At 44.7% G+C, this 26004-nt stretch overlaps 1 protein-coding gene across 5 annotated transcripts; it reads right to left on the bottom strand.

Moving 5' to 3' along the window:
* Positions 1-1086: 1086 nt before the first annotated feature.
* Positions 1087-15551, bottom strand: atat1 (alpha tubulin acetyltransferase 1). 5 transcript variants are annotated; one of them, XM_008281318.1, is made up of 12 exons: positions 15203-15551; positions 14259-14319; positions 13241-13332; positions 12410-12467; positions 12160-12273; positions 11451-11552; positions 9940-9985; positions 8217-8291; positions 7054-7267; positions 4272-4357; positions 3612-3696; positions 1087-1764 (listed from the first exon to the last, which is right to left on the bottom strand). In XM_008281318.1, exons 1-12 carry the CDS (start codon positions 15292-15294, stop codon positions 1467-1469), a joined length of 1323 nt encoding a protein of 440 aa, XP_008279540.1. In that variant the 5' UTR covers positions 15295-15551; the 3' UTR covers positions 1087-1466. The 5 variants fall into 5 exon arrangements, 4 of the variants coding, with proteins under 4 accessions (XP_008279540.1, XP_008279549.1, XP_008279561.1 ...); XR_520169.1 differs by lacking the exon at positions 3612-3696 and adding an exon at positions 9459-9504 and having other exon boundaries at positions 1679-1764; XM_008281327.1 differs by lacking the exon at positions 3612-3696 and having other exon boundaries at positions 1611-1764.
* Positions 15552-26004: the final 10453 nt, after the last annotated feature.

Raw genomic sequence — 26004 nt, 5'->3', positions numbered from 1 at the left:
GTCTTTTCCTTTAAGATAATGTGTGTTCTGGTGGTTGCCCTCAGCAGCCTAATGCTTACCACGGCTCTATATATTCCAGTAAATCTGTACTGCATCAGTCCATCAGCTCATCAAGTCATCCGGAGTAAACAGAGCAGGACTACCACAGTATGACCTTCCTCACGGATATAACACACACTGTATTATTAGACTATTAGATAAGCACAATGCACAGCTAATGTGACGCGTAGCCGCTTCCTCCTTTGACTAGTTAATACAGAATAAATCCCAGACTCACTGTTTTTTCTGACTCGACTCAAGGAAGTGACTCCAGAAGGGACTCTGGTATGAACACACAGATGCTGACGTCTGATAAGCAGCAGCTTCTCGTGCTTTACAAGTCAAGCTGCAGGGTCAGTTCATGTGGAATACAAACAGAAATACCTCCTCACCTAACCCAGTACTGCACTCCCAATCCAGACAGGTTCTGGATCTGTCTTGGCTGTGTGAGTGCATGTTCCTTCAGATGGTGGGAAGCCAGATGCATCATCAGGAAATGCTGCAGGAAAAACTGCTCATCAATAATTCAGCCTTCTGCTCACCAGAGGCTGATGTGATTGTGTTTATGCTCATGTTATGTCAAATTCTGTCTTTCCATCTTTTCCAGATTTCAGATGGAAGCTGTAATGTGATTACTGCGACTCCATCAGTCCACCTCTGTTGGAGATGTTCTGAGAAATGACGGGTCCTACAGAATCCTGAGCTGATTTTTACATGAACCACATTAAATGTTTAAGTCAGATGGACAGTAAACAGGAATCAGCTGGTGTGTGTGGAATAACCTGCCGCTCTTTGGTGCAACTTCCTGTTTTCCAGGATCTCTACCATAGAGGTGAAAAGTGCAACGTTCACCGTAGTGACCCACAGAAACACAGCAGTCACATTAATGGGAATACAGCAAGTTGAAGTCGCTGCATCAGGTGTTGTTATATATTATATATATTAAATGCAGTGTTCATTTGTCTGTGCCTCTCTTTGTTAACCTCAATAACTAAAACCAGGTGAGCTCAGGCTGTTAAAAAGAGAAAATAAGAACACTACAGGGAATAAGAACAGTGACGGCAGAACTTTAGTCAAACTTGTTTTGACAAAACAAAATCTGCAGTTTAGATGTTTGTGGACGGTTTGAGGCTGCTGTTATCTGATGGCTACTGGAGTCAGGAAGCTCCCTATTTGGCTTTTAGCAGCAGTTTGTTCCACCAGATAAGAAACTGGTAGACATCTGAATGACTCATCATGGACAGCAGCCAAGACAGACATTACAATAGCTCCCTTTCAAACCAGAAGGACTGGGAGAGCTGAACTTAGTCTGAATGTGAAGAGTTCTTGGCACCCCACCAGGAAACCTCCGTATCGGATCACTGCTTCTTCAGCACACAGTCGTCTGAAAGCAACAACTGAGTATCTACATGTTGGCCATCAGCTGGTCACCAGGGCCTGGTGCTCCTGTGTTCCTGCTTCTGCTTCACCCACTGAGCTGTGCAGCAGTTCTCCGCTACAGTCCACGACCAGCCTGGTCTGTGTCTGTCACGCTCCTTCTCCAGCTCAGGTTTGCGGCTGCCTCCTGCTGGATGCTGCACACGGTCCAACATCTCGGCCTCCTCCTCAGCACCACAGGCTTCAGAACGTGTACCAGGATGCATGTCTGTGCTGTCTGTGGAGGTCAGGCTGCAGACGCCTTCCTTCTTGGATGCACACAGCAGTGACGGTGAGGGAGGAGGGCTCCTGTGTGAGCAGCATGACGGTGAAGGACAGAGGATTGGAGAGCAGTGATGAAGGCAGAGAGTCAAACAGACGGAGAGCTAAGAAGTCACTCTGATAGGATTATGTGCAGACACATGTGACTGAAACACACTCCCTGCCCTGGTCGGTGGGATCATTCATTCAGTTTATTGTCAAATATCAACGGAGAACAATTTATTTCAGCTTCTTCTTTTTTTAAAGAAAATCACATTTCAGGTGAAAAGTCAGAAGTGTACGTAGACTTTGTCAGCATTTGGTAGCCTTGTCTTTAAAGTGTTTAGCTCAGGTCAAGTGCCTTCATCAAGCCTCTCACATGGAGGTGCTGTAGTTGTGGCCCACTCCTGCTGACAGCACTGCTAGAACTGGGTCAGGTTTCTGATGCTCACACACTCCTCAGACTGAGGTCAGGGCTACGCAATGGCTGGTGCAACACCTTCACTTGGCTGTTTTTAAGTTATTTTACCACAATTTTGGAAGTATGCTTGAGACCACTGTCCGTTTAGGATAAGCTTTACCTTCCTGGCTGATGTTTTCAGATGTTGCTTCAATAATGTCATATACGTACATATCCATATGGAGATTCATTACATCTGGGGTATCATCTCTATCAGACCTTTATTATTATCTCTTCGTTCTTTTTAGCCCTGTTGCACTTTAGTAATTCTTTGTCCTGGTTCCTTCATGCCTCATCTGTTCCAGCTGCTGTGATGTTAATGTCCCTGGTGAGGGATCAATAAAGTTTATCTTATCTTGATTACCTTCTTCGTGCTGCCACAGGATAATGTAAAGATGGAACTATAATGTTTGGACCCACTGGGCCTCACAGCCTCGCCTCTTTTCCTTCATTCATAACCCTGGGAATAACCCTGGGATGTGGGGACGTTGAAGGCTGGGTCAGCAGTAAACAGTAACTGAGCAGTGTGGTTCTGAGGTGTTTATACCTGTATGGGTCATCCAGCCTCATCTCACCACATGGCCCACGCCTGACCAGCTCAATCTGACAGATGTGTTTAAAGTGGTAAATACTGATTGAGTTGGTCTTGAGGTAACATCTGCTTAGAGTTCAGAATATGGGGTCATGTCCATTTTTGTTTTCATTTGCGCCATTCTGTGGAGCAACGTTTGAAGTGCCACAACCTGACACATAATGCAGCTACAGTCCTGTAGATTTACAGGGTCACTGATACATACATGTGGTCTTCAATGGTACCGCCCTGCTCAGACGGAATAATACAAACACATTCTATGGTGGTTAAATTTGGCCCCAAAATGTCAATGTTTCTGTCTGTGTGGATATTTGACCAACCATAAAACCTTCTATCAAAGCAGGGCTGTGCCACTGAAGACCACATGTACATACTGAAGAGACTCCAGCAACATTATTCCTCAAGTTCTGGCACTTCAAATGTTGCTCCACAGAAACTAATGCACTCTTTATTATCAGCTGTTCATGAGTCTGAACTCTTCCTCTGCACCAGCCCCCTCTCTCCCTCCTCCTTTAGTTTTTAGAATAATCAGCAACAGATCACACGACTTGTTTCGAGCATCAGCGACAGATGGACCGAGCCACGCCAGTCGAAGGGCCACCAACACAGATCATCACACACTGGCACTGTGAAATCTGAAATTTCACCCTGTCAGACAATTGCAACCATTTTGGTTCCAGTCTGGAGTCCTGATGAATATATATGTTTCATAAATCCAGACCTGAGAGTCACTGGTTCAGTCACACATGCCTACACGAGGCACTAAACCGCCTCCTAGTTTGTTTCCATGCTTGTTAACCTCCCTTACAGTAAAGAGTGAAACTACTGCTGTAGTTGAAGTACCTGATTTGTGTTCTGTGAATTCTGGCCAACCTGTGAGTGTCTGTGTGTCCCAGTACATATGACTGATGTCCCACTGCTCTCAGACCTGAGGAGGCACAAGGCACTAACACATGAGGAGGGCTACAGTGGCTGTACTGGCCCTAACTCTCACATCTGTCTGTTCACTCAGAGTGTTTTAAATGGCTCTAGATTCTTATCACCAATCAACAACAATCTGAGTTTTTAAATTTGACATTTCTCATAAAAAAAAAAACACCTTCACATTAGTTAAATGTTCCAACTGGAGGCTCCATTAGAATAATATCAGACCGTGATGACTCATTATTGAACAAGAAGTTCACACTGTAATTAATCTGTCCATTCATTTAAAAACTTTTTCCAACAGCTGTAATGTTTATGTTGTAGGAAGCTAGCAGTCTCAGAAAAGGCAAATGTCTGCCATACATTGTACAACTACTCGTTACTGGACTCACTGTCCACAAGCAACCACGTCTGATGAAGACTGACGATGTGGTTGAAAGCTCTGGCGAAGCTTGTGAAGTTTTCAGGATTATTTTGTCACACTAACAGAGCTCAGTAAATCCAAAATGACGTGGTTAGTCCACGTTCCATATAAGAGTCTAACAAAGGCTTCTGATCAACATCTTCACACAACCTTACCTGGTAAGGGTCGGTCTAGCAGTCCAGCAGCTCTGCCGTCCATATGCCGGCTGTACAGACTGCGTCTAGCAGCCAGACCCTGATGGCTGCAAGAGAGACGGCAACAGCCAGCAAGAAGGATGAAACCAAAAGGATGCAGAGCAGGGAGGATAGAGGGAGGACATGAGGGATGGAAGCCAAAGGATAGTCAGATAAGAACAGAAAGAAAAAAAGGAACACAGGATAAAAACAACAGATTTACAACTCAAAATATAACAAACAGAAAAAATGCACACATGCAGTATCGATAAAATCAAATGAAACAAATATGAAGAATGGGAAAACAAGTTCAGCCTCCCCTAATACCAATCTGTCTGTTCATGTGTGTGGCGGTTACATGACAAAAGGCAGCCTCTCTCACATGTGTGGTTTTGTGGCAGATAGTTTAATGGGTTCTAAAAAAGGCAAGCAGATAAGACAGGCCATCATTCTCCCCTCAGCTGGATGGATAACAACAACTACAAGTCCAAAGGGAGCTCGTCAGTCTCTCCTTTCTCCAGAAATAGGCCGTCTATCGAGCTAAGACACCACAGCTACTCCTTTAACGAACAGCGGTGCCAGTCAGAGGTTGGTCAATGGAAGCCCAGCTGAGATCTATTAAGAGAACTGTCCATGTGTGACCAGACAACGGTGGCAGTGAGAGGAGAAGACAATCAAAGGTTAATCAAAGGGGCAAAAGAAGATGAGTGGAGTGGAATGGGTGGTGAAAGAATGAAGGAGGAGGGAAAGAGACAGAAAGAGGCAGTGTTTAGTCAAGAAGAACCAGTAACCAGAAGAGAGGGACGTCTCTGTGCTGGACACAATAATCTGGCACCAGCACCAGCGTTCTGTACACTACAGTACCATGCACACTTCTGTGAGCACCACTGTGTCACTGCAACATCCTATTTAGAACTACAAGTAGGTTCATGTAGTGTACCTACTTGTCGTTCACTGCAGGCATGCGTCTCATGCAGCTCAGGAACAAATGACTTGAGGGAACCAGCGCGAGCACTTCAATGTCAGTGTCAGCACCAAAACCTTCTCAGTAAAACAGCTCACCGAGTGTCTCCTGGTTTGGGAACTGTTTCACCTTTCTGTAGTTTGCTATGCACAAGAAACAACCACACAAAGGATATGCTGGTGGTCTGGTTCAGGGGACGGTGGCATCTGTCATAAATCATAAATCCTACTGAATCTGGTGACTCCCTAACTACCCATGTCTGACCAGGTCAATAAGCCCTGAGGGGGTGGGTTCATGGACCCGGCTACACAACAACCACCAGTGAGGGACGCTGTAAGAAGTAAAGGGAGGAAGTGAAGATATCATTGGTCAGCGTCTGTGCTTCTAGTTGGGAACTTCTGACAGAGTTGTTTCATACAGATCAGAGACGGAGCACAGATCTAAGAGCAGACGTTTGTTCTGAATGCAAGACACTGCACTCCAAGTGAAGCATGTCTGAGTATGGACAAACAGTTCTGAGCAGAAGCCATTTAGGAGACAGGTTAGGGTCTGGGACATAGACTGTATAAGAACGACCAATCGCTGCTCTCTGGCTCCGCCCCCCTCCAAAGTTTTTTGCGTCACTGGCTCCAAAAATCCGAGATGTCCACCAGGAAGTAGCAGAACCCTGGCTTCATTTTCTCAGTGCAGAAACCAACAGGTGACGTTACGGTCGCTACGTCCATCTTTCTGATACAGTCTATGGTTTAGGACCACGTTATTGATTAAAGACTGGACAGTAACTCCACCAGAATCCTTTAGAACATCTCCAAAACAAGACTGATGGGCAACGCAAAAACAGTGATAACTTCAATAATCACTAACAAGTATAAGTTGCCCTTAACATGGAGACGGGACCGGCAAGGAAGCAAGTCATACTGTGGACTTGTCTTCACATCAGACTGGTGTGGAACGGAGCTCTGTTATTGGTCAAGCAGTGCAGTAGCGTCCACACAAGCTAAGTTTTCCCGAGTATTTTTGAAGCAACTTGTACAGCGACAAGAGCTTTCAGCGAGGTCTGAAATAAAAGTACAGATGATGCCGCCGCCATGCATGGACATGAATGCATACAGGTCATGGAGAAGCACTTAGCTGTCTGCAAATACTAGCAAGGTGCTGGTCAACAACTCACAGCAGGCGAGATGTTTTTCACTGTCATGCAGCAAATGAAGAAATAAAACCTCCTAAGTGGCTTTTCCAATACTGGCTATGTGTCCAGTAATGTGCATGTAGCTGTAAGTTCATGTTTGTAGTAATGGATTACTGCAGGTAGTAATAATACACTTGATACACCAGAAGAAAATATTGTTTGCTCTGAAGGAAAGGATGTTTGGACTTTTGCAGAAAATACAAAACGCTGGGTTCATCCTAAACACGACGGCTTATTGCCACTGATCTCACAGTAAACACTCTCATTCTGTGTCCTTGTAGAACAGAATGCAGGTTAATAAGTCTGTGTCCGACCACAGCAGCGTGTCAGATGATGTGAATCATTATTGAGGTTACGGCTGTTGTGTCAGCTCCATAAACGGCTCACAGGCCTCCCTCAGTACGGCTCCTGCTGCTGTGTGATGCTGTTAGAATTTAGCTTTTAGATTAAGTCAAAGAAAAACCACATCCTGCATTCAGTGTGAAACATCTCACAGCTGGTTTCACAATGCAAACGGTTGTTGACTATGAACAGGTGCAGACAGACATGCAGACAGACACAGATTGCATCTAGTGGTCAGACGAACAGGTAGGCTGTGTTTCAGTTCTTACCTGCTGCGTCTTTCCCTGCAGCGATCTATGAGAGGCGACTGTGGGTTCTGGTTCCTGCTGCCCCCAGGGGAAGAAGGCAGGACGGCTTGGGGCGGCGCCCTGCTGGGGGAGGACCTCATGCTGAGGGACTGGGAGCACTGGGAGTATACCGACCGCTGGGGGGAGTGAGGAGGAGCAAACGGCCACGGGCGGGTCCTCTGCTCCTGACGCACCGCTGGACAGAACAAACCAAAAGTCATTCTGTTTAGCTGATTAGCAGTAAAGGAAGAGTTCATTTCCAAAAACAAATAACTCCATCTTTACAAACCTTCAGAAAACCCACTGTTCCATCATCTACCTGAAACTTACGTTCTCTGTTTTTGTCATCTCTACTGAGTCAGATCCACTCAGCTTCAGTTTGACTGATTTTATGTCCAGCTAACAACAAAAAAAATATCTTTTCTGAAAATCTACATAAATGGAGTTATCTGTTTTTGCAAATTAACTCTTCAATTACCAGAAATGTTTAATGACACACTTTTAAAAGACCAAGAAAGAAAAGATTTATTCCGAGTGCCTATAGAAAAGTATTCACATTCAACACAGGTACAGCAATTAGTGCTACGATTTACACAACCAGTGAAACTGAGATCATCAGAGAGCATCTGAGGTGACTGTATTATACAGACGTCTGTATCTGGAAGGTCCAGTCACTTGGAATCGTACACCTGATGTAACTACTAACGTTATTGAAAAGCATAAATCGGGGGAAGGACACAGGAACATTTCTAAGCTAGAAGATGTTCCTTGGAGTAAAGTTAAATCCATCATTAAGACTTGAAAGGAACATGGCATATGTGTAAATCTGCCCACAGTGAGCTCTCCTCCAACACAGAGGAGCCTCGATAAACATTAAATAAAGTTTTGAGCGGAACTGACCTCACATCTACATTATTCAAAAACATTGCAGAGCTACCAACCAGTCGGTGTGTTTTTATAGTTTTACAGCGTGCTAGTGTTCAGGGGGAGGCTTCAGCGTGTCATCGAGCTGCATTTCTAAACAGTTTAACTTCACAGTTTTGTTCTATACAGACCTTCACATGTTCAGCGATAACTTTTGACATAATCAGAAACACTACGAGCTGTGAACTGCCCTCACACAGCCAAAGGAAGCGACGGTTTACCTTCTCTCTCCATTAAAGAGTACGGCTTGATCTCTCCGTCTGGCTTTTTGGGGGGAACCTTTCGCAATTGGGCCGCTGTGGAGGAGAACACACTCAGAGCAGGGACAGAAGCAGAACATCACAGGGTCTCCGTCCCTCCCTCAGCCCAACATTTAGTCCGTTCTAAACTTGCTGGCATGCTTTGTGTCCTCTTGTCCCCTTCAGAAGGAAAGCTTACTCCAGTACAGACTTAGTCTGAGCGATCACCTTTGTTCTATGATGACATGTTCCTATCATGATGGCAGTGGGCTCTTGAAGAACCCCCCAGCCGTAGGGCACAAGGGCTCACTGAGGATGAACACTATGTGAATCATATGCTACGGCTGTTGCAGTCACCAGATCTCAACACAACCGAACATGTTTGGAAGATTTTAATAGTTTGTGTTAGCACCAGAAACACAAAATGAGAGAAGAATGTAGTTCCATCCCTTCACTAGAGCTCCAGAGCCTGTTCTGTCTGCATGTGGTGTCCCATGACCTCACTAAGGCACCTGGACAGTCTGGTCACCCGTCTGGATATGTAAACAGTGCTTCTTGTCGCAGCAACATCATCTGGAGGTGACGTTGGAAACTAGTTGTGGAAGTTTAAAGGGAGGATCATGCTGGTGTCATACGCCCCGTCTGAAGCTTACGGTGCTGTGAAGAAACATTTCCTCCTTCCTGATGTTGTCTATTGTTGCATATTTCTCACATTTTAATGTTCCAGATCATTGAACTAATAGTTAATATGAGACAGGCGTATCATACAAAAAACAGGCCTGAAAGCTGTCACCAAATGCTATTTCCTGTTAAAAACTTTTTCATAACGTAGCAGGTAAACAGTGCTGTATTCACCAACTTTAACTGATGTTGTATGTTGAACAAACCCTGTCCGGACGTGGCTCACAGAGCAGGCAGGTGTGTCAGTCAGCTGGTTTTAGGCTCTACTGGTTGTGGTTCTGTGGATACAACAGTCCTCTGACATGCTGTTTATCACGTCAGCATGTGACGTGATAAACATCGCATGACTGTAACTATATAGGTAGATAAATACGAGTGAGGGGTTGGAAACGAAGGACAGAAACTGGCTAATAAATGAAGAGAAAGAAAATCAGTGGGACTAAAGGCATCATACACTAACATGGAGGTCTTAATGGGACAAAGGAAAGGGGTACGATGCTGGAGATGTATGAGGGGGAAAAAAAGAGATAGAAGAGTCCTTACAAAAAGCCGTACATCCCCTGATCCGTCAGAGGAGAGGAGGGTGAGCCTGGGAGAGTTTGGTGGAAAAAAAAATTTGGAACTGGAATAAGAGCAGAACAGCACTCTTCTGGGTTGAGTGACCCACTGAAGCTTATTGATCTCTAATGAGGATGATCAGTTTCTTCCACATAGACAGATGTAACAGAAAACACAGATCTGTTGTGAAGCCAAAAAGCAAAAAGCACACTTTAATGCTGTCACATGCAAAATGTTATGTAACTGAACTGATAACATGAACCTATAAAAGCATTCAGTACTGGTGCAGAGATACCAGGTACGCTAACCAAGCACAGGCTCAGCCAGTAAGCATGTTACAGTGCCCACCGGCCACACCTCATAGCTCAAGTTACCGCAGAGAAGAAAAACAATTGCATAAGCCCGTTCACAGCAACAGCAACCAAAGCAATAAGAGTGGTAGAGCAGAGTAGTGGAAGAAACCAACCTGATCGGTTCAGGAAGAAGCCCTCAAACACCACAAAGTTATTGACCTGCACAGAAAAACGATAAAAACAAGATGACTGTAAGCGCTCATAATTAGTAACCGTTTGTGTTCAGCTTAATTCATGCTACCTAGGAATGATTTCCTAGAATGCACCTGATCTTTGTTAGCTCTCTAGATTATGACATCCAGGTCTGTAGTTCAAGACCTACTGTATAATAACACCACTGCTGCTAGTTATGTAGGGAATTATAAAATCATCCTCTGCTGTTGTGATCACAGTCAAATGTAAAAATCTGTGTACTTCATGGCAGCAAGGCAGGCTGTGTTACTTCTTGTTATTCAAAGTCTTTGTAGGTTGTATTTAGAAGATCTCAAACATTTTATGTAATTGTGGTTGTAAACAGTTTAGAATATTTTCCAAATAATTTGTTGACTTGGACATCAGAAGTCATGAAAATGAAAATTTGCTTCACCAGGGAGTGTAGTATGGAGCAGTTACTGACACTTATTTATAATCCATCCATCATCTCTACACCTTAATCCTCAATAGGGTCATGGGGGCGGAGTCTATCCCAGCTGACTCAGGGTGAAGGCAGGTTCACCTGGACAGGTAACCAGTCTATCACAGGGCTACACTTAGAGACAGACAACCAAGCACACTCACATTCACACCTACGGACAATTTAGAATCACCAATTAACCTCAGCATGTTTCTGGACTGTGGGAGGAAGCCGGAGAACCCGAAGAGAACCCACGCTGCACAGGGAGAACATGGAGACTCCACGCAGAAAGATCCCAGGTGTCCTCACTGGGACGCCAACCGGCGGCCTTCTAGGTGCAAGGCAACGGAGCTAACCACCGAGACACCTGCAGCCCCATATTTATGATTAGTGGGAGAAAACTGGCCTGAAGTAAACATCCAACATTTCTTTACTACAGTCACTACAGTAAAGAAATGCATTCAATGCACTGAGATGCAGTTCATGTTGACGCCCACCAATGTGTGACAGCCCTTTGACCCGTAAAACACACGGATCAGAGCCGGACCAGCAGTCTCACCTTTGTGTCCAGGTTCAGAGCGCTGCTACTACAAACCGTTATGTTCTCCACTGTTGTTGTTAATTGTTTAACTATCTCTATTTATCTCTGTCTAATACTTACCTTAATGCATATTTATTAACCGACTGTCATTATACGCATCATTAGACATCTTGTCTGGTCAAAAACAGTGACAGCTACACTTCCAGAAATAGAAGACTAAAATAAAAACCAGTGAGCAACCAGAGGGAGGAGCTGGTGTCTAAATATAACCATGATAAGTGGAACAAGCACCCTGAACGTCTGATAGAAGAAAACTAGGCACCATTTTCTATGATCCTCTGAGGAAAACTAACAGTGAGATGTCATGTGTGGAGGTGGGAGAGAGACAGACTCATGCATGTCCAGTGTGCAGCCTGTAGGAGAGAACACACCTGTCACATACAGGTGAGACACTAAAGCACAGCCTGTACCTGAGGAACGCTCTGCGTCAGGCAGTAATGCTTTGCCAAGAAAGACAGGAATTTGGGCGAGGGCCTGTCATAAGCCATCATCACCGGCTCGAAGTTCTTGTGCTGCAACAGAGAGAAAAAAAACCAAGATGTTAGATAATTACAACACGTACGGGGTGCTTCAGAAAGCTGTCAGCCTCTCCAGGAAACATTGCATTGTTTTCAACATAGTCTCAGGGTGTCTTTAGTCTTGAGTGCCCAGGTTTTCCTCAGCAACATGAATGACTTCATCATCGCTCTGAGAACGCCTTTTATCTGTTCGCTCAGGGTCCTGGTCAGTTTGGGATGAATCTGATGACTACTGACGTCCAGTGCAGAGCCTCTGCCGGTTCTGTTCCTGATCGGCTCCTATCTCCCATATGGCATGAAAACATCTGACGTACACGAGCAGATCCCTCACAGCCGCACACAGCTTCTTCCATCACAGCATCAATGATACACATTAGATCTAAACCAGTGCATTACTGCTGCTCTCTGAATTAAACCTCTGCAAATCCAACAGGCATCAGTCTGTGCAGTGACAGCATTCTTCATCTCTAGGTTACATCACATCTGTCTTCTCAAACAGTCGAGCCCACAGACAGCTCGTGTCTGGAGTGTTTCAGAGATCATAATAACTCCCTCCATTACACTCCTTCTGGTTTCTAGACATTTCAGAGGAATGTTTCACCTGCAGCATGAAGTCGAACAGCTCCAGCCCGTAGCCGTGTCGCTGCAGGTTCTCTGCTATGTAGAAATCCAGGACGCACAGCGGCTCTGCCTCTATATGCACACCCTGTCGGTCCTGTGGAGGGAAAGGGACAGGCAGGCTTCAACAGCTGACACAGGAGGTTCACACAGGCATCACATTAGTGAAGCACATGAGATTCTAGCTGGCCAGACAGAAACTCTCAGAGCATTGAAGGCAATCAGTGACTCACCAGCAGAAACAACTTCTTGTAGCCGACTTTCAGGAACCCCACGATCAAACCACGTCCTCTGTGTTTAGAAGGAAGAAGTAAGAGAGTTAGTCTGGATGGCAAAGGGCACAGAGGAAGCACAGTGAGGAGGACAGCTATCAGCCAGCAGCTCCATTTGGGCCATTTGAAATGAATCGCTGCCATCAGCATCAAACATCGTGTGTTGTTTGTCTCAACACTGCAGCACATCCATCCATCCATCCATCCATCCATCCATCCATCCATCCATCCAGGGTCGGGTCGCAGGGGCAGCAGGTGGAGCAGGTCATTGCAGATCTCCCTCCCCCCGGCGACCCTTTCAGCTCTTCCTGGGGGATCCCGAGGTGTTCCCAGGCCAGCTGAGAGATATAATCCCTCCAGCAGGTTCTAGGTCTGCCCCGGGGTTTCCTCCCAGGTGGACATGTTCGGAAGACCTCCAGAGGAAGCCTCCCGGAAGTATCGTCCTCCGGATGTCTGAGCTCCTCACCCCATCTCTCAGGCTGAGCCCAGCCACCCTGTGGAGGAAGCTCATTTCGGCCACTTGTATCCGTAAGGTGGCGGCTTTCCTTTGGAGGATTTTCATCTGGGTCTCTGAGCCGCTCTTTGTCTGGTCCCTCTCCCAGAACCAGCTTGCCTTGGCAGACCCTACCAGGGGCTGCAGCACATGCTTTGTGATTTCAGCATGGCTCAGTGCTTGTCCAGGTAAAGAGTATCAGCTCAGTCAGGAGAGTGTGTGTGCGTGTGTGTGTGTGTTTGTGTGTGTGTGTGTGTTTGTATAATAAGTGAGGCCTGAGGGAGCAATGTGAAACGTACCCGCTGCTCTCTCCATCCTTCAGCAGGTACAGCTGATGCTTCTGGGTCTGCAGCTTGGAAGCGCTGGTAATCGGCGCAGTGAGCTGCTGGGCCTGAGGGGAGACAGCATGGACGTCATTAGACATGGAGGAACCCCAACATGTTGTCATGTCCAGGTACAAACACATATTTAAATGGTTGGACATAATTACAGATAGAGGGCTGTTATGTGTTCCTGTCTGGAGAGCTGCAGCGTTACAGGATCACTGTGACATACTGTATATGCACCAGCAGCGCTTTTGTGATTCCTAAATATTCACCTTTCTCAGTATAATCCAGTAAATACTGCTCACATGGATGCATCCAGCCACCCACTGTCAGCTGACATAACTTTAAAAGAGTTGACTGATGCGTGTACATCTTGGCTGCTGGCACTTGATTAATTCACAAGCTAGAAAATATCTGTTTTACTCAAGGTTCTTGTTTTTTACTGATTTTTAATTTAATGCTAAACGTTCTCTGGTTGCATTTTTTTTAAGTATTTGTTGCTTTGCCATTTTTCAGAAGATTGTAATGTGAATATCTTCAAATTTTTGACCCTTTCTTGTCATGGTTTAACAAGGGGGCCGATTACTTCTCACACAGGACCTGGTAGGTTTGGATCTTTAGCTTTTACCTGAAAACATTAAACAATCATTTAAAAACTACATTTTGTGTTTACTTTGGTTATCTTTGCATAATATTTGCATTTATTTGATGGTCTTAAACATTATAGTAGGAGAAATATTAAGAAAAATAAGGATTTAAATTCAATACAAAAACACCCTGATTCCACTGAAACCCTTTGGGGGTAAACCCGACTGCACCAGCCTCAATGAGAGGCCTCCACTCGACCGGAGGGCATCTGCAGGGGTCGGCTCTAATGTCAGGGTGACTAGTTGTGTCAGATCACTGGTACTGATGGTCCTGGGTGGTGGTCTGGGTGGCTCCACATGACTTAAACGTGGCACTGAACAATAAACAAACTCAACAGATTCACCTTTGCTGAGGCTCTGCCAAGTTCATCGATGACTGTGGCTATGTGGGCCTGGAGATCAGGCCTGCAACGACAAACACAGCAGGACATGGTGAAATCAGCAGTGGCTCAAAGTGACAGTAACAGTAAAGACGCTGCTTTTGGTTTGTTTGCAGCGGTTTTCTTGAGACGCTGCTCCTCGTTCTCTACGCGGGACTCCAGATGGACGTGGATCTGTCCACCTGTGTTCACCTGTCATCCTCAGATGTGTTCCTTCCCTCCCATTAAAGAAGGAAACAAACAGCTGAAATAAGATGAAATTGACAAAAGTAATAATAAATAAAAATGTAATGAAAATCATAACGTTGCTTTTGAATTGTGGTTTAACAGAAACACTAAAAAAAATTTTAAAAACAGCCCGACGGGACCCGTTAACCACTATCTATCTGAACAACCCTTTGAGCCAATCACTGCCATCAGGTGTTTCCTGTAACTCTCAGACTTCTGCACCTGTTGACAGGTATTCTGGACCACTGCTCATCAGCAAAGGCCTCTCATTGGTCCAGGACTGTTTGTTTGTTTGTTTGTTTGTTTGTTTAAATGATTCTTTTCAACCACAATTCAAAAGCAACATCTTATTTCACTAAATTATAATTGAACAAATTTTTATTTATTATTACTTTTTCCAGTTTCTACTTATTTCAGTGACTGTAGTGAATTTTTCCTTTTCTTTAATGGAAGGAGATGAATACATCTGAGGACGGCTGCAGGTGATGCTGGTCCCAGATCTGCTCAGAGCATCCGGTCAGTGAGAGGCACACCCCGGAGCCAGCTGCCTCGGTGTTTCCTGGGCCGATGGCATTAATGGATCCCTTGACGGAGAGCAAAGTTCTCCACAGTGATCCTGAGGAGATGCTTCACCTCCACCGACAACAAAGAGAACAGAAGAGCCTGATCTTCTGACTGACCTTCCTGCTGATCTGCGGCCTGCGACGAGGCTCTGGTCCAAGATGGAGACTCTCTCAGGGAATATTTGGTTAATATCAAAAGGAAACTCCATGGTTCTGATGGGCTGGGCAGCTGTGATGTGCAGCACAGGATGGAGAGCCGGACCCGGCAGGGCTCAGCTAGCAGGCGAGCTAACGGCGCGCTGGCAGCTCACTGTCGGACACGGCGGCGCAGAAAACACCCAATAGCAGACTGGAAGAGGACAGAAACACGTCGACATGGCACGAACAGAACCGACATGACACTAAATAACGCTGTGAGTGAGTGCAGGAGAAGGCACTTGCTGTCTATGTTGTCATTGCAGCTCCATTGTGTGTCTGAGTCCCTCCCCGGCAACATGGACCGTAATGTATGTAAAAGACACGCGCGCCAATCTGGCCAACCCCACAGAGCTGGTGGCGCGTTCACGAACATCTCTGAAAAGTAACTCAGAGCAAGACAATAACGGTCAAGACACCTACGATGACAATGACATCACTAGCCAGCATTTAGTACCGTATATGATGTCACCGTAAATGTTAAGGCGCAGCTTGTTTTAGTTTTACGGTAATAGCGCAGAAGGATTTTGGTACCGTGACGGCGCCGTCAGCAGAGGCTGTGGTACCGGCATGACTGGCACAGCAATGTGCTGAGCCTGCAGCCGAAGCCTTGAGCCTGGAGCCTGGAGCGGGATCCTGGAGCCTGCAGCCGAAGCCTGGAGCCTGCAACAGAAGCCTGGAGCATGGAGCATGGAGCATGGAGCCTGGAGCGGGAGCCCGGAGGCTGGAGCCTGGAGCCGAGCTGCGCAGGCCGCTTGACTTCTGTCTGACTTGATCCCTTGAAAGAGAAGGTCTCGTCATCTCCTTTACGCGTGCACTTTGTTCCCTGAACGTGACGGCTGCATGTGTGAATGCGCACTCGTAAGGCGTAGAAGTTGCGCCAGCGAGTAATAATTTCTACATAACTCTGAACACAACCCAACTGTCGCATTAACGGAGACGCACACAATCACTTGGAGTTGTGTGAAGTGATATAAGGAAGAAATAAATAAACAATAAAACATCTCAGAGACGCTGAACACACAGTTCAAGTGCCAGAATCACAACACTCCTTTTTCACTCACTTTGCTCCACAATTCTTAATTCAAACTCTATTACACAAAGAAATCCATCCATCCATCATCTCTACACCTTAATCCTCACTAGGGTAATGGGGGGCTGGAGTCTATCCCAGTTGACTCAGGGTGAAGGCAGGTTCACCTGGACAGGTAACCAGTCTATCACAGGGCTGCACTTAGAGACAGACAACCAAGCACTAGACAAAGGAATGAAATGTCCAAAATAATAAAATCCTACTGCGATGGAAACAGACTCTAACAATTAAAAGATGAATGGCTCTCCACTAGAATGAATGTAATCTGAATTTTACTGATTCACTTCACACTTACTGAGACTGTTTTTTTTTTTTTGTTTGCCCACATACATGCTCCATAGTGTTGAATGAGGCAGCACCTTATACTTGCTGGATGTGTTCACACATGAGACGAAAACACGACCAAGAACATGAACAATTTTGTAGAAATTCACATCCCACCAGTAACTTGTCACACTTTGTTAAACATCAGCAGTAAAGGCTGTTGATGATCACAACTAAAGACGTCCCAAAGCTCAAGTGTAGGAAACAAGACCCCACTTGTTCTGCCTGTCCACGCCTATAGATGTGTCGAACATGTTCTCTGTTTTTCTTCTGCTTTTTTAACTCTTGCACTCTTTCAGCACCAGATCCACAGACTGACTGGAGGCTGAAGACTCCCTGCAGTGAGACGCCACCCTGCAGTAGGCTTTTCTCTGCTCCTAATTCTTAATGAAGCACAGTATGATACAAGCATTACTGTAGTAGTTTTAATTACTGTAAATTAATAATGGAAGATGACTACATACTGTAAAATAAAGACACTGCTGTTGCCACAAAAATGTCTTTTATTACATCACTTCATAACTAAAGGTCTGGGTTGGACTGTGAACACCACCCACATTGTCAAACTCCCTCCACCTCTGCTGAAAGACTGTTGCTGCTACACGATAGAGAGTGTCCAGTCCTATGGATGTACAGCGTGGTATCGGAGAGGAAACAACTTCAGCGGGTCATCAAGACGGCTCCGTGGATCATTGGCTCCCCACTCCCACACCTAGAGGAGATCTACCTGAGTCGTCTCCTCTGATGGGCCACAAAGATCCGGACAGATCCTCGGCAGACCTCCGGAGGTGCCTGTGGTATCAGGCTTTAGCTCTAGAAACAGGTTTTAGAGTCCTGGAAGCTGTGCGGTGGGTGGAAGGTGATGCTTGACTGAGATTTGGGAAACTTGATGGCCCAGTCTACACGCTGAACTCTAAGCAGTTCCACAAACAAGCCGTGAAGCACTGTGGTTCTGACACCTCTGTATCATAGCCAGTATTAAGGCTCTCAGCAGTCGTGTAGTGTGTTGCTGTGGGATCAGACCACATGGGAGGGCCTCACATGCTTTAGTGGGCACCAGTTGTCCATCACTGGACCACTTTAGGTTGGCACTGAACATCCCAGCTGCTGTTTGGGAGACACTCTGACCGACCGTCTCACCATCACAGTGAGGTGTCTGTCGGAGTTGTTCAGATTCTTATGCTGCCTGTTGTTCCTACTTCTAACACATCACCTTCAAGGACTGACTAATCTCTGGCTGCCTGATACACCTCATCCACTGACAGACACGACTGGAATGAGACAGTGTTATTCAGCACACCTAGTTTTGATCAGTCAGATGAATGTAAAGGGTCTTGTGTTTAGAGATCTGGACAGATTTGGATGATTTAATCACATTGAATGCACCGTTACTGTAAAAAATAAGACAAACTCACACTACCTAAAGGTGTGTTTTATTTGTGGGACACACTTTTATAGCGTTTAACTGTCTGTAAAGTGATGCTGTGGCATGAAACTACAAAAGTGTAAGAAATGATCAATATAATGAAGCATCAGAAACACAGAAATAACTAAGAGTGGTTAATAAAGAGAACATTTTAAGCAGCGTAGTGACATCAGAGAGCTGTTGTGTTGCACTGCGTACAGATCTGTAGCTGTGGTGTCACATATAAAACCACAAGGTGGCGCTGTGAGCACATATATTCTAAAGCCTGACAGAGGAAGAGTTACACACTGCTGGCCAATGGTAGGTGCTTGTTGCACAGAATGGGGACAGCTCGGGAAGAAACTGAGTTAATACTGATTAGTCTGTACAGGATGACACTTGTCTTGATGGTTGACAGGAACCATAAACTAATCCTTAGGCAACACATTGTAGGATATGGACAGACACAGATGCCCAAAAGGATTAAAAAAAAAACTTTCTTTGAACGTTCCAGCACCCAAGTCACATGCCATAAAAGACAGAACTATCCTGCAGGTCACAGGGCCATGTAAATCAGCTCTGCAGACTCGGAGGAGTGAGGAAGCAGAGCTCCCTTAGGAATTCCCTAATCACACCTATCAGAGATTCAAAAGATCTAACGCAAAGAAGCTTTCGGGGGAAGACAAAGAAAAACATTCAGACCACTCAGATCTTAACAAATGGTCCAGATGGCCGGGTGCAATGAAGTACCCCGGGCTTAACGTATTGCTCAGCTGACCCCTCATTTCCTGTGGCATGCAACAACTGGACTTAACAACTGAACTTATGGATGAACAGTGAAGACAGCACCACAGGGTGTGCCTTATTGTCTTATGTTAAGTTTAGTTGTTAAATGTTATGGTATATCATGTCCTGATAAATACTCCAAAGCTTAATTACAGTTGGATAAGTCCTTCTTTAATTTATCAGCTTGTTATATAATCATATATCCCAAAACTGCATTATCTTTGTAACCGTACGAGCTAGATGTATCACGTTTGGATTCTTTGTGAACCGCTATATATAATAGATTCATTTTCAGTAGGTTTAACTTTGTATAATTGAAAGCACATATAGTTCTGAAGGAACATTGTTACTTTCAGAGCAAAACTCTGATCACCTCATAACCACGTCATGACCTCCCTGTGATACTGGGGTGTCATATCTAACAGCCCCTCTGGGAGCAGAGCTCGCTGTGATTGGTCAGTAGTTTTACTATTAAAAAGCCTCTTCACCCGAAAAGCAGTGGCATTCTCTAACTGCCGTAGAGCTGCCCACTTTGGTCCAATGTAGCAACTTCAACTGCCACACCCTGATCCAACTCAAGCTGAAGGCCTCGTCTCCAAGACGCTGCTGCACCCGGGAAACTGCAAGTATCAAGCTTCTGTCTCTAAACGGGTGTTTCATGATTACAATTGGCCTTCTGACCAATATTCCAAATTTAACAGATTATCTGCTGCTTCGGGTGAAAAGACTTTTAAGTCTCCAAGCCACCACTCTGTTCCACATTCGGTTTTTCACACTCATATTCTCAACCAGCATTTTCATCATTGTTTGTATTTTATATTTTATGTTTGTTGTTGTTATTTGTTTGTTTGTTTTAGTTAGTAATAAATGTTGTGTGTGTGTATACAGTGGTTTCCTGTGTTTTCTATTGCTTACATCCAGTCACTTTACGTATCTGATTTTTAGTTACCTAAGCTCTAAGTTAATTCCCTTAACTTTATAAAACACTCTTGACTGATCACCAAGAGTAAACAATTTATTAGAATTATTATGCTGACTCTGAGATTATATCGCTGGACAAATAATTCAAAGGTTGGTTTTATTAATTTTAATTAATGCAATCACTTGCTTTGGTGTGGAAATAAGTACATCTTATTTTCCACACTACAATACATCTTACAACATGTTCAACATTTGGGAACCACGTGTTATTCTGCTGTCCACCACTATCATCAAAACATCAAATGAAGAAGCTATAATATAGGCCCTGATGTGGTGTGGAGGCTCAGTGTACGACAATGAATGTTTCATCTGGTGCTCAGCTCTGGTTGTAACAGGAGATGTTTTTCTCAAAAGCTTGGAGAAGGCATGATAAGACTGCAACAGAACCTGTGTCTGGCAGCTCTATCTGCCTGCTGTACAGGATCATCTATATTAGACACCAAGACTAACTGCAAGATATAAAACAGAGCAAACAGCCTGGAAGATGGAATGAAACAAAAGTTGATTTAGAAGCACTGATGAACGAATGAACACTGAGACAACTTTATGGCTTTAATAGAGCCACTGTCCTCAAATCAGACAAGGATTTAAAGATCCTAACCCACAACTCAGAGCCACTCGGACTGCTTCCTGCAGCTGCACCTCGGCTAGCACTGTGATGCATGCTCTTCACCCAGCCTGGATCTCCACTAGCTTCAGCCAGGCCTTCCACCTGCTACAGCCTGGATCTCTACTAGCTTCAGCCTGGCCTTCCACCTGCTACAGTGTGGACCTCCACTAGCTTCAGCCTGGATCTCTACTAGCTTCAGCCTGGCCTTCCACTTGCTACAGCCTGGACCTCCACTAGCTTCAGCCTGGATCTCCTCTAGCTACAGCCTGGCCTTCCACCTGCTTCACCCTGGATCTCCTCTAGCTTCAGCCTGGCCTTCCACCTGCTACAGCTGGACCTCCACTAGCTTCCTGGTTTCCCTGGCTGCCTGGCAGCTGTCAGATCGAGTCAGCTACAGCGTAGGCCTCTTCAAAAGGCATGTCAATACGCAAATCAACGCCCCTGCATTCTGCAACAGGTGATAACACTGAGAGGTTGTTTTGCTGCTGATGTCATGCTTTTCCCTCTAATTCTCTGCCTTTCATGGCATCGTTTCTAAATGTCTGTGCTGTTGACCGTCCAGATGCCCTACATCCACGGCTGATAGCCACAAGTTGTAGCATCCTCAGTAAGAAGTGAGCATCATGAATGGTCTTTGCATCCATATATTGCTCAAACTGACCCTCATTGTAAATCTGCTGTTCTCCTGGTGTCTCTTCTCAGATGAGGTTAACTGAGTCAGTTTACCACAAGACTACTTCCTGTAGTAAGTTGTCTGTTACAGAAGTCACTGCGATGTTTGATCGTTGTGCTTCTGCTGCTGTCTGGTATCCAGCCTGATCCTGGTCCTGTCATTACAGGTAGCACACCGGCTAATAGTAGCGGTCTGTCTGGGTTACATATCCTATAAATGGACATGCTGCGTACCTGGACCTGCTCACCTGGTGCTGATTCTATTATTACTTCTGAGACCTGGCTCTCCACAGCTATACTGGATAGAGATGTGGCGATTGATTGATTATCGCTCAGACTGCCCAAGGAAAGGTGGTGGTGTGGCAACCTAAGCTAAATCTAGTCTTCCTGCACAAGTTTGGCTCTCCACATCTGCTCCTGAGCAGTTTGAAGTGTTAGCCCTACGTCCTGACTTGTGGTAGTGGTCAGGTTCTAACTGCTGTAGGCCTCCCTCTGCTACCTCTGACACCTTATCCTCATCAGTACAGCTCATCTCAATTAGATTGTAAGAAATCATCCTGGCAGATGATTTCCCATTCATCTGATGATGTCTTTAAATTGAATGTCCCACTCGTCTTCACCCCAGATGTCGAGACAAATTGTCTCTCATCCATCTTCTAAGAACCAATGTGCCACATAAATACAGTGCAGCAGGGCTCAGTGATCACTGCGTGCTCGGTGCTGTCCAGGACGTCAGAGCCCTCCGTTATGAGCCCTGTGTCATTAATAAGAGAAATCTGAAGCACTGTAGTGAACCAGCCTTCCTCCACCATTTGTTTCGTTTTAACTGGGTTTTATTGATTGATGACACTAATCCTGCTCAGAACTGTTTTTATAATCATTTCAGTTATTTTATTGACGAACATGCTTCTTTTCTCCGGTTAGCAGCGAAGCCCCCGGTTCACTTCTGAGCTAAAACCTTTGACACTAAAGGAATCCGATGTGGGCGAAGACGTCTGATTCTAGGACTGACTGGCTGCATTTACGTTAGTTACATCATCGCTGTGCTGCTTTCATTACAACAGTAAAATGTGACTGCTACCTGTCTCAGACCACCAACAAGCTGAACGATCCCAGGAGATTCTGGCAAACTATAAGATCCCTCTGTGCCAGCTCGCTCTCATCAGAACTACGTCCTGACTTTGTGTCAAATAAATCTGAGACGCTCAGTTGTTTTAACAAACACGTTGTTGGATCCGGCTCCTTGTATCTGATGGTAACTCAGCCAGATGTTCTCCTACATCTCATGCCTGCAACACTTTCTCTTCCACACCCTCCTTTGTCAGGGAGGCTTTTAAGGGCCTAGATACTAAAACATCTGCAGGTCCTGACAACCTCCCCCCTGACTTGTTGTGCCTGGCAGCGAATGTTATAGTCGAACCCTTAACACATATTTTTAATCTTTCTATGCAAACAGTGTCGTTCCTGATGATTGGAAATCTGCTTTATTGAAAGGTGGTGATCCTAAACAATTACAGCCCCGTTTCCAAGCTGTGTCTCTGAGCTGAGGTTCTTGAAAGGCTGCTGGATGGTCAGATCGAGGCGTTCTGGAGCTCAGACTGTGTTTTATTTCCTTATCAGTCAGGGAGCAACATGGTATAGTAACTGCTTCCATGATGTTGTGGAAGCCGTGGACACTGAAAATTATTGTGCTGCACTTTTCATTGAAACTAAATACATACATTTCACCATTATTACTGTGAAGAATATTGATAAGAGCAGCCTGAAGATGTTAAAGATGTTATTCTGGAGAGAGGAATAATACCTCAAAGTCTAAACATTTTTTATGTTGTTGTGGCAGTCCTTAATGAGGCATTATTCGTAGCTGCTCTGCTTTTAGTATAAGTATTTGTAATCATAGTAGTCTTTGCAGAAGTATTAATAACTGATTAATCCTGGCTTTCAAGAGGACACTAAAGATTGTTTCAAAATTTTGTTGAAACAATATTTACATGTTTTTAAAGAGGTATAGACAGGTAAATGGTGTTTCAAAATAAAATGTACTTTTGCCCTATTTTCTTGGATTTCAGTGGGTTGAACAACAGGATGGATAAAGATGTTATTTACGGTCATTCTGATTATATGTTTATTATGAAGAACTATGAGTTCAAGATTTATAATGAAGGATTTATAATTTAGTGTATTTAGTATGATTTAGTGTGTTGTACTGGATGACAATATGTTTCTCTGCCTTATTTTACTTTATTGTAAAGTTAACAAGATGAGCTGTGATGTTTGTGGTTGTTGTGTGTGAGTGTGATTGTGCGTATGTGTGTGGACCCCAGGAAGAACAGCCAGTGCTGATGCTGGTGCTAATGGGGATCCTAATAAATCAAACGAAGGCTTTAATGCCAGAGGAGTGTCCCACGACAGTTCTGATTTTGTTTTTGGCTTTCAACTCTGAAATGGCATCATTCTCAATTAAACTTTATTGCAAAACACAGAAGAAGTCCAGAGGTGTGAGGAGTGACCGTATGAATATGAACGGCTGTGACACACCGCTCCTCCACCAATGTGGAAAATGCATGTGTGTTGCAACAACCCACAACAACAGGAACAAACACTGAGCACACGCAGCAGCTCTGTGGTTCGGTGTAGAAAAGGGGCCAGGAAACCACCAGTTTCAGACTTCAGAGTTTCTTTGTGCCTAGTTTCACTCTCTTCACAGACACACACCTCGCTGCGTCCTGAGCCTCAGCCGGCCGTGCCCAGACAGGTAGAAAGCTGAAAGTTTGAAAGGAATCCAGCATTACCTCATTACGCAGCCACAGTTGCATAATTTTGGTGTTTCCTTTATTCCAAAACCAACACATCACATTATCTCAAATTCATGTGGTTACAAGTCGGCCATGTGACTAAAATCATTTCTAATTCTCTGGAAAGGTTCGTCTGTTCATTTCCTCATTGGGAAGAGGACAGCGGGTTCACAGCTGTTGTTGTGTCCAGGTGGCTTCCTCAGAAACACAGAAACAGAAAGAGCAATAGCTAAAGACAGATACATCAGAATACAATGATTTAATTTATTTTTATCGTTTGGGCTACGTGTGTTGTGCTTCAGCTCGCAATGAACATTTTAGACAACGGTTCTTTTAGCTAGCAAATGGGCACAAAGCCAGATCCATGAAGACATGGTGGTTTGGTCATTCCAGCTTAGAGTTCAAGAGACTGACAGGCCTGCACAGAGCTGGGAGCCCATATTTACCATATGTCTAAGAATGTATGTGAAGCATAGGAGTCCACTTCAGAAGCAGCTCTATGTGGTTACATGATGACGTGTGTGAATGCTCAGAGGATGATTCTGTGTAGAACATGCAAAGTATTTAGAAGTGGTTCCAAACGAAATCAGCTTAAATTCAGCATTTGAAGGCTGAGAGTAGGAGGATTTAGGGCTGTTATCATGTCCCGTCAACACCAAATGTTTCCTGACTACCTGTTCAGCTGTCATAGGCCACACGTAGCTGGTATTCACAAAACGGATCTACGTTTTCAAAAATAACATCGTTCACACCAGATCGTTTTTAAAAAAAACCTTCATTAACACAAACCCGCATAAACATGTCCTTAAGAGCTGCTGTGAGCTGCCAGACCTACAGGGGGCAGTGTAACGAGAAGCATAAAGCCATGCTAGCTAATCAGAATCCTGGAAAAAACACAACGACGAAAACTTCAACGATAATGGACGAGGGTGGTTTGTTTGGACGGACAGAGACGTGGAGCTGCTTCTACATGTGGTGTCAGAGACACAACAAGGAAACACTGAAAACATCGACTGTAAACATGTCAGTCCATATATGAACGTAGCCATACTGTAAACATGTCAGTCCATATATGGACGTAGCCACACTGTAAACATGGTCACACGTGTAAACCAAAGGCCCAGACACATTGAGGTATCACAGTTTAGGCTATGTGTAAACGGGGCCATGTACCATACTTCTTGGTTCAGGTATCCAAATACGAGGTGCAATCAGAATGTTCAGAGTCTGCACCTCTGAAAAACAAAACAAAACAAAAACCACAACTAATTTAAATTCGATCACCTTGTACAGTAACACACAACTCAGCAGCTCCCTGGAAGCCTCCGTTCTGGAAGAACACCGCATCCACTGAGTCAAACAGAAATCTTCGACTTGAATGTTATTTTAGGGAATAGGAGAAGTCCCAGAAAACCGAATCTGGTGAACAGAGCAGGGGGTGAGCGATGGTTGTCTTGGTACAGCCACAGTTCTGAGTGCTCAGCGAGAGGACGTGTTGTAATGATAAAGCACTCACATAGCCAGTTTACAGTGTTTAGGAGCTCTCAGCACTGAATTCAAAGCGTACAGATGAATGTCAAGAGGTGGATGCCGTATGTTTTTCTGGTTCTATCAGAATTAATCTGAACTTTACCAGGGGCTTAAAACCATCGTGGAAAAAGAGATTTCACTGAGTGACTTTCTTTGATGAAGTCATTTTCACTTTTCTGCTAAAATAAAACGATTGAGACCAAGAAGGGAAGACGTGGGGTTTCCCCCTCTGTCCTCAGATAACCTGCATCATCATCGACCTGAAACCTTCCTTCCTCTGTCTCCTTCATGTGGTTGACTGTGTTCTATCAAAAGTTCATGTCTCATTCCCCTACACTGGAAAGGAACCTACAGGTAGGTCAGCCACTGTGGTTACCACACATCCATAGACGACAGGCACCATGGATCAACAAATGACTCCTGAGTCTGTAGGAGGAGATGAGGGGAAACTTGTTTAGATGACCTGAATCTGACTAAGTCTAAGGTGATAAGTTTTACCTCCTTCGATTAAATACAGTAATATATATA

The sequence above is a fragment of the Stegastes partitus genome, unplaced genomic scaffold (genome assembly GCF_000690725.1).
Source record: "Stegastes partitus isolate 25-593 unplaced genomic scaffold, Stegastes_partitus-1.0.2 Scaffold6, whole genome shotgun sequence".
Taxonomy (NCBI): domain Eukaryota; kingdom Metazoa; phylum Chordata; class Actinopteri; family Pomacentridae; genus Stegastes; species Stegastes partitus.
Note: the sequence above shows the minus strand (reverse complement) of the source record. Positions and strands in the feature narration are given on the sequence as shown.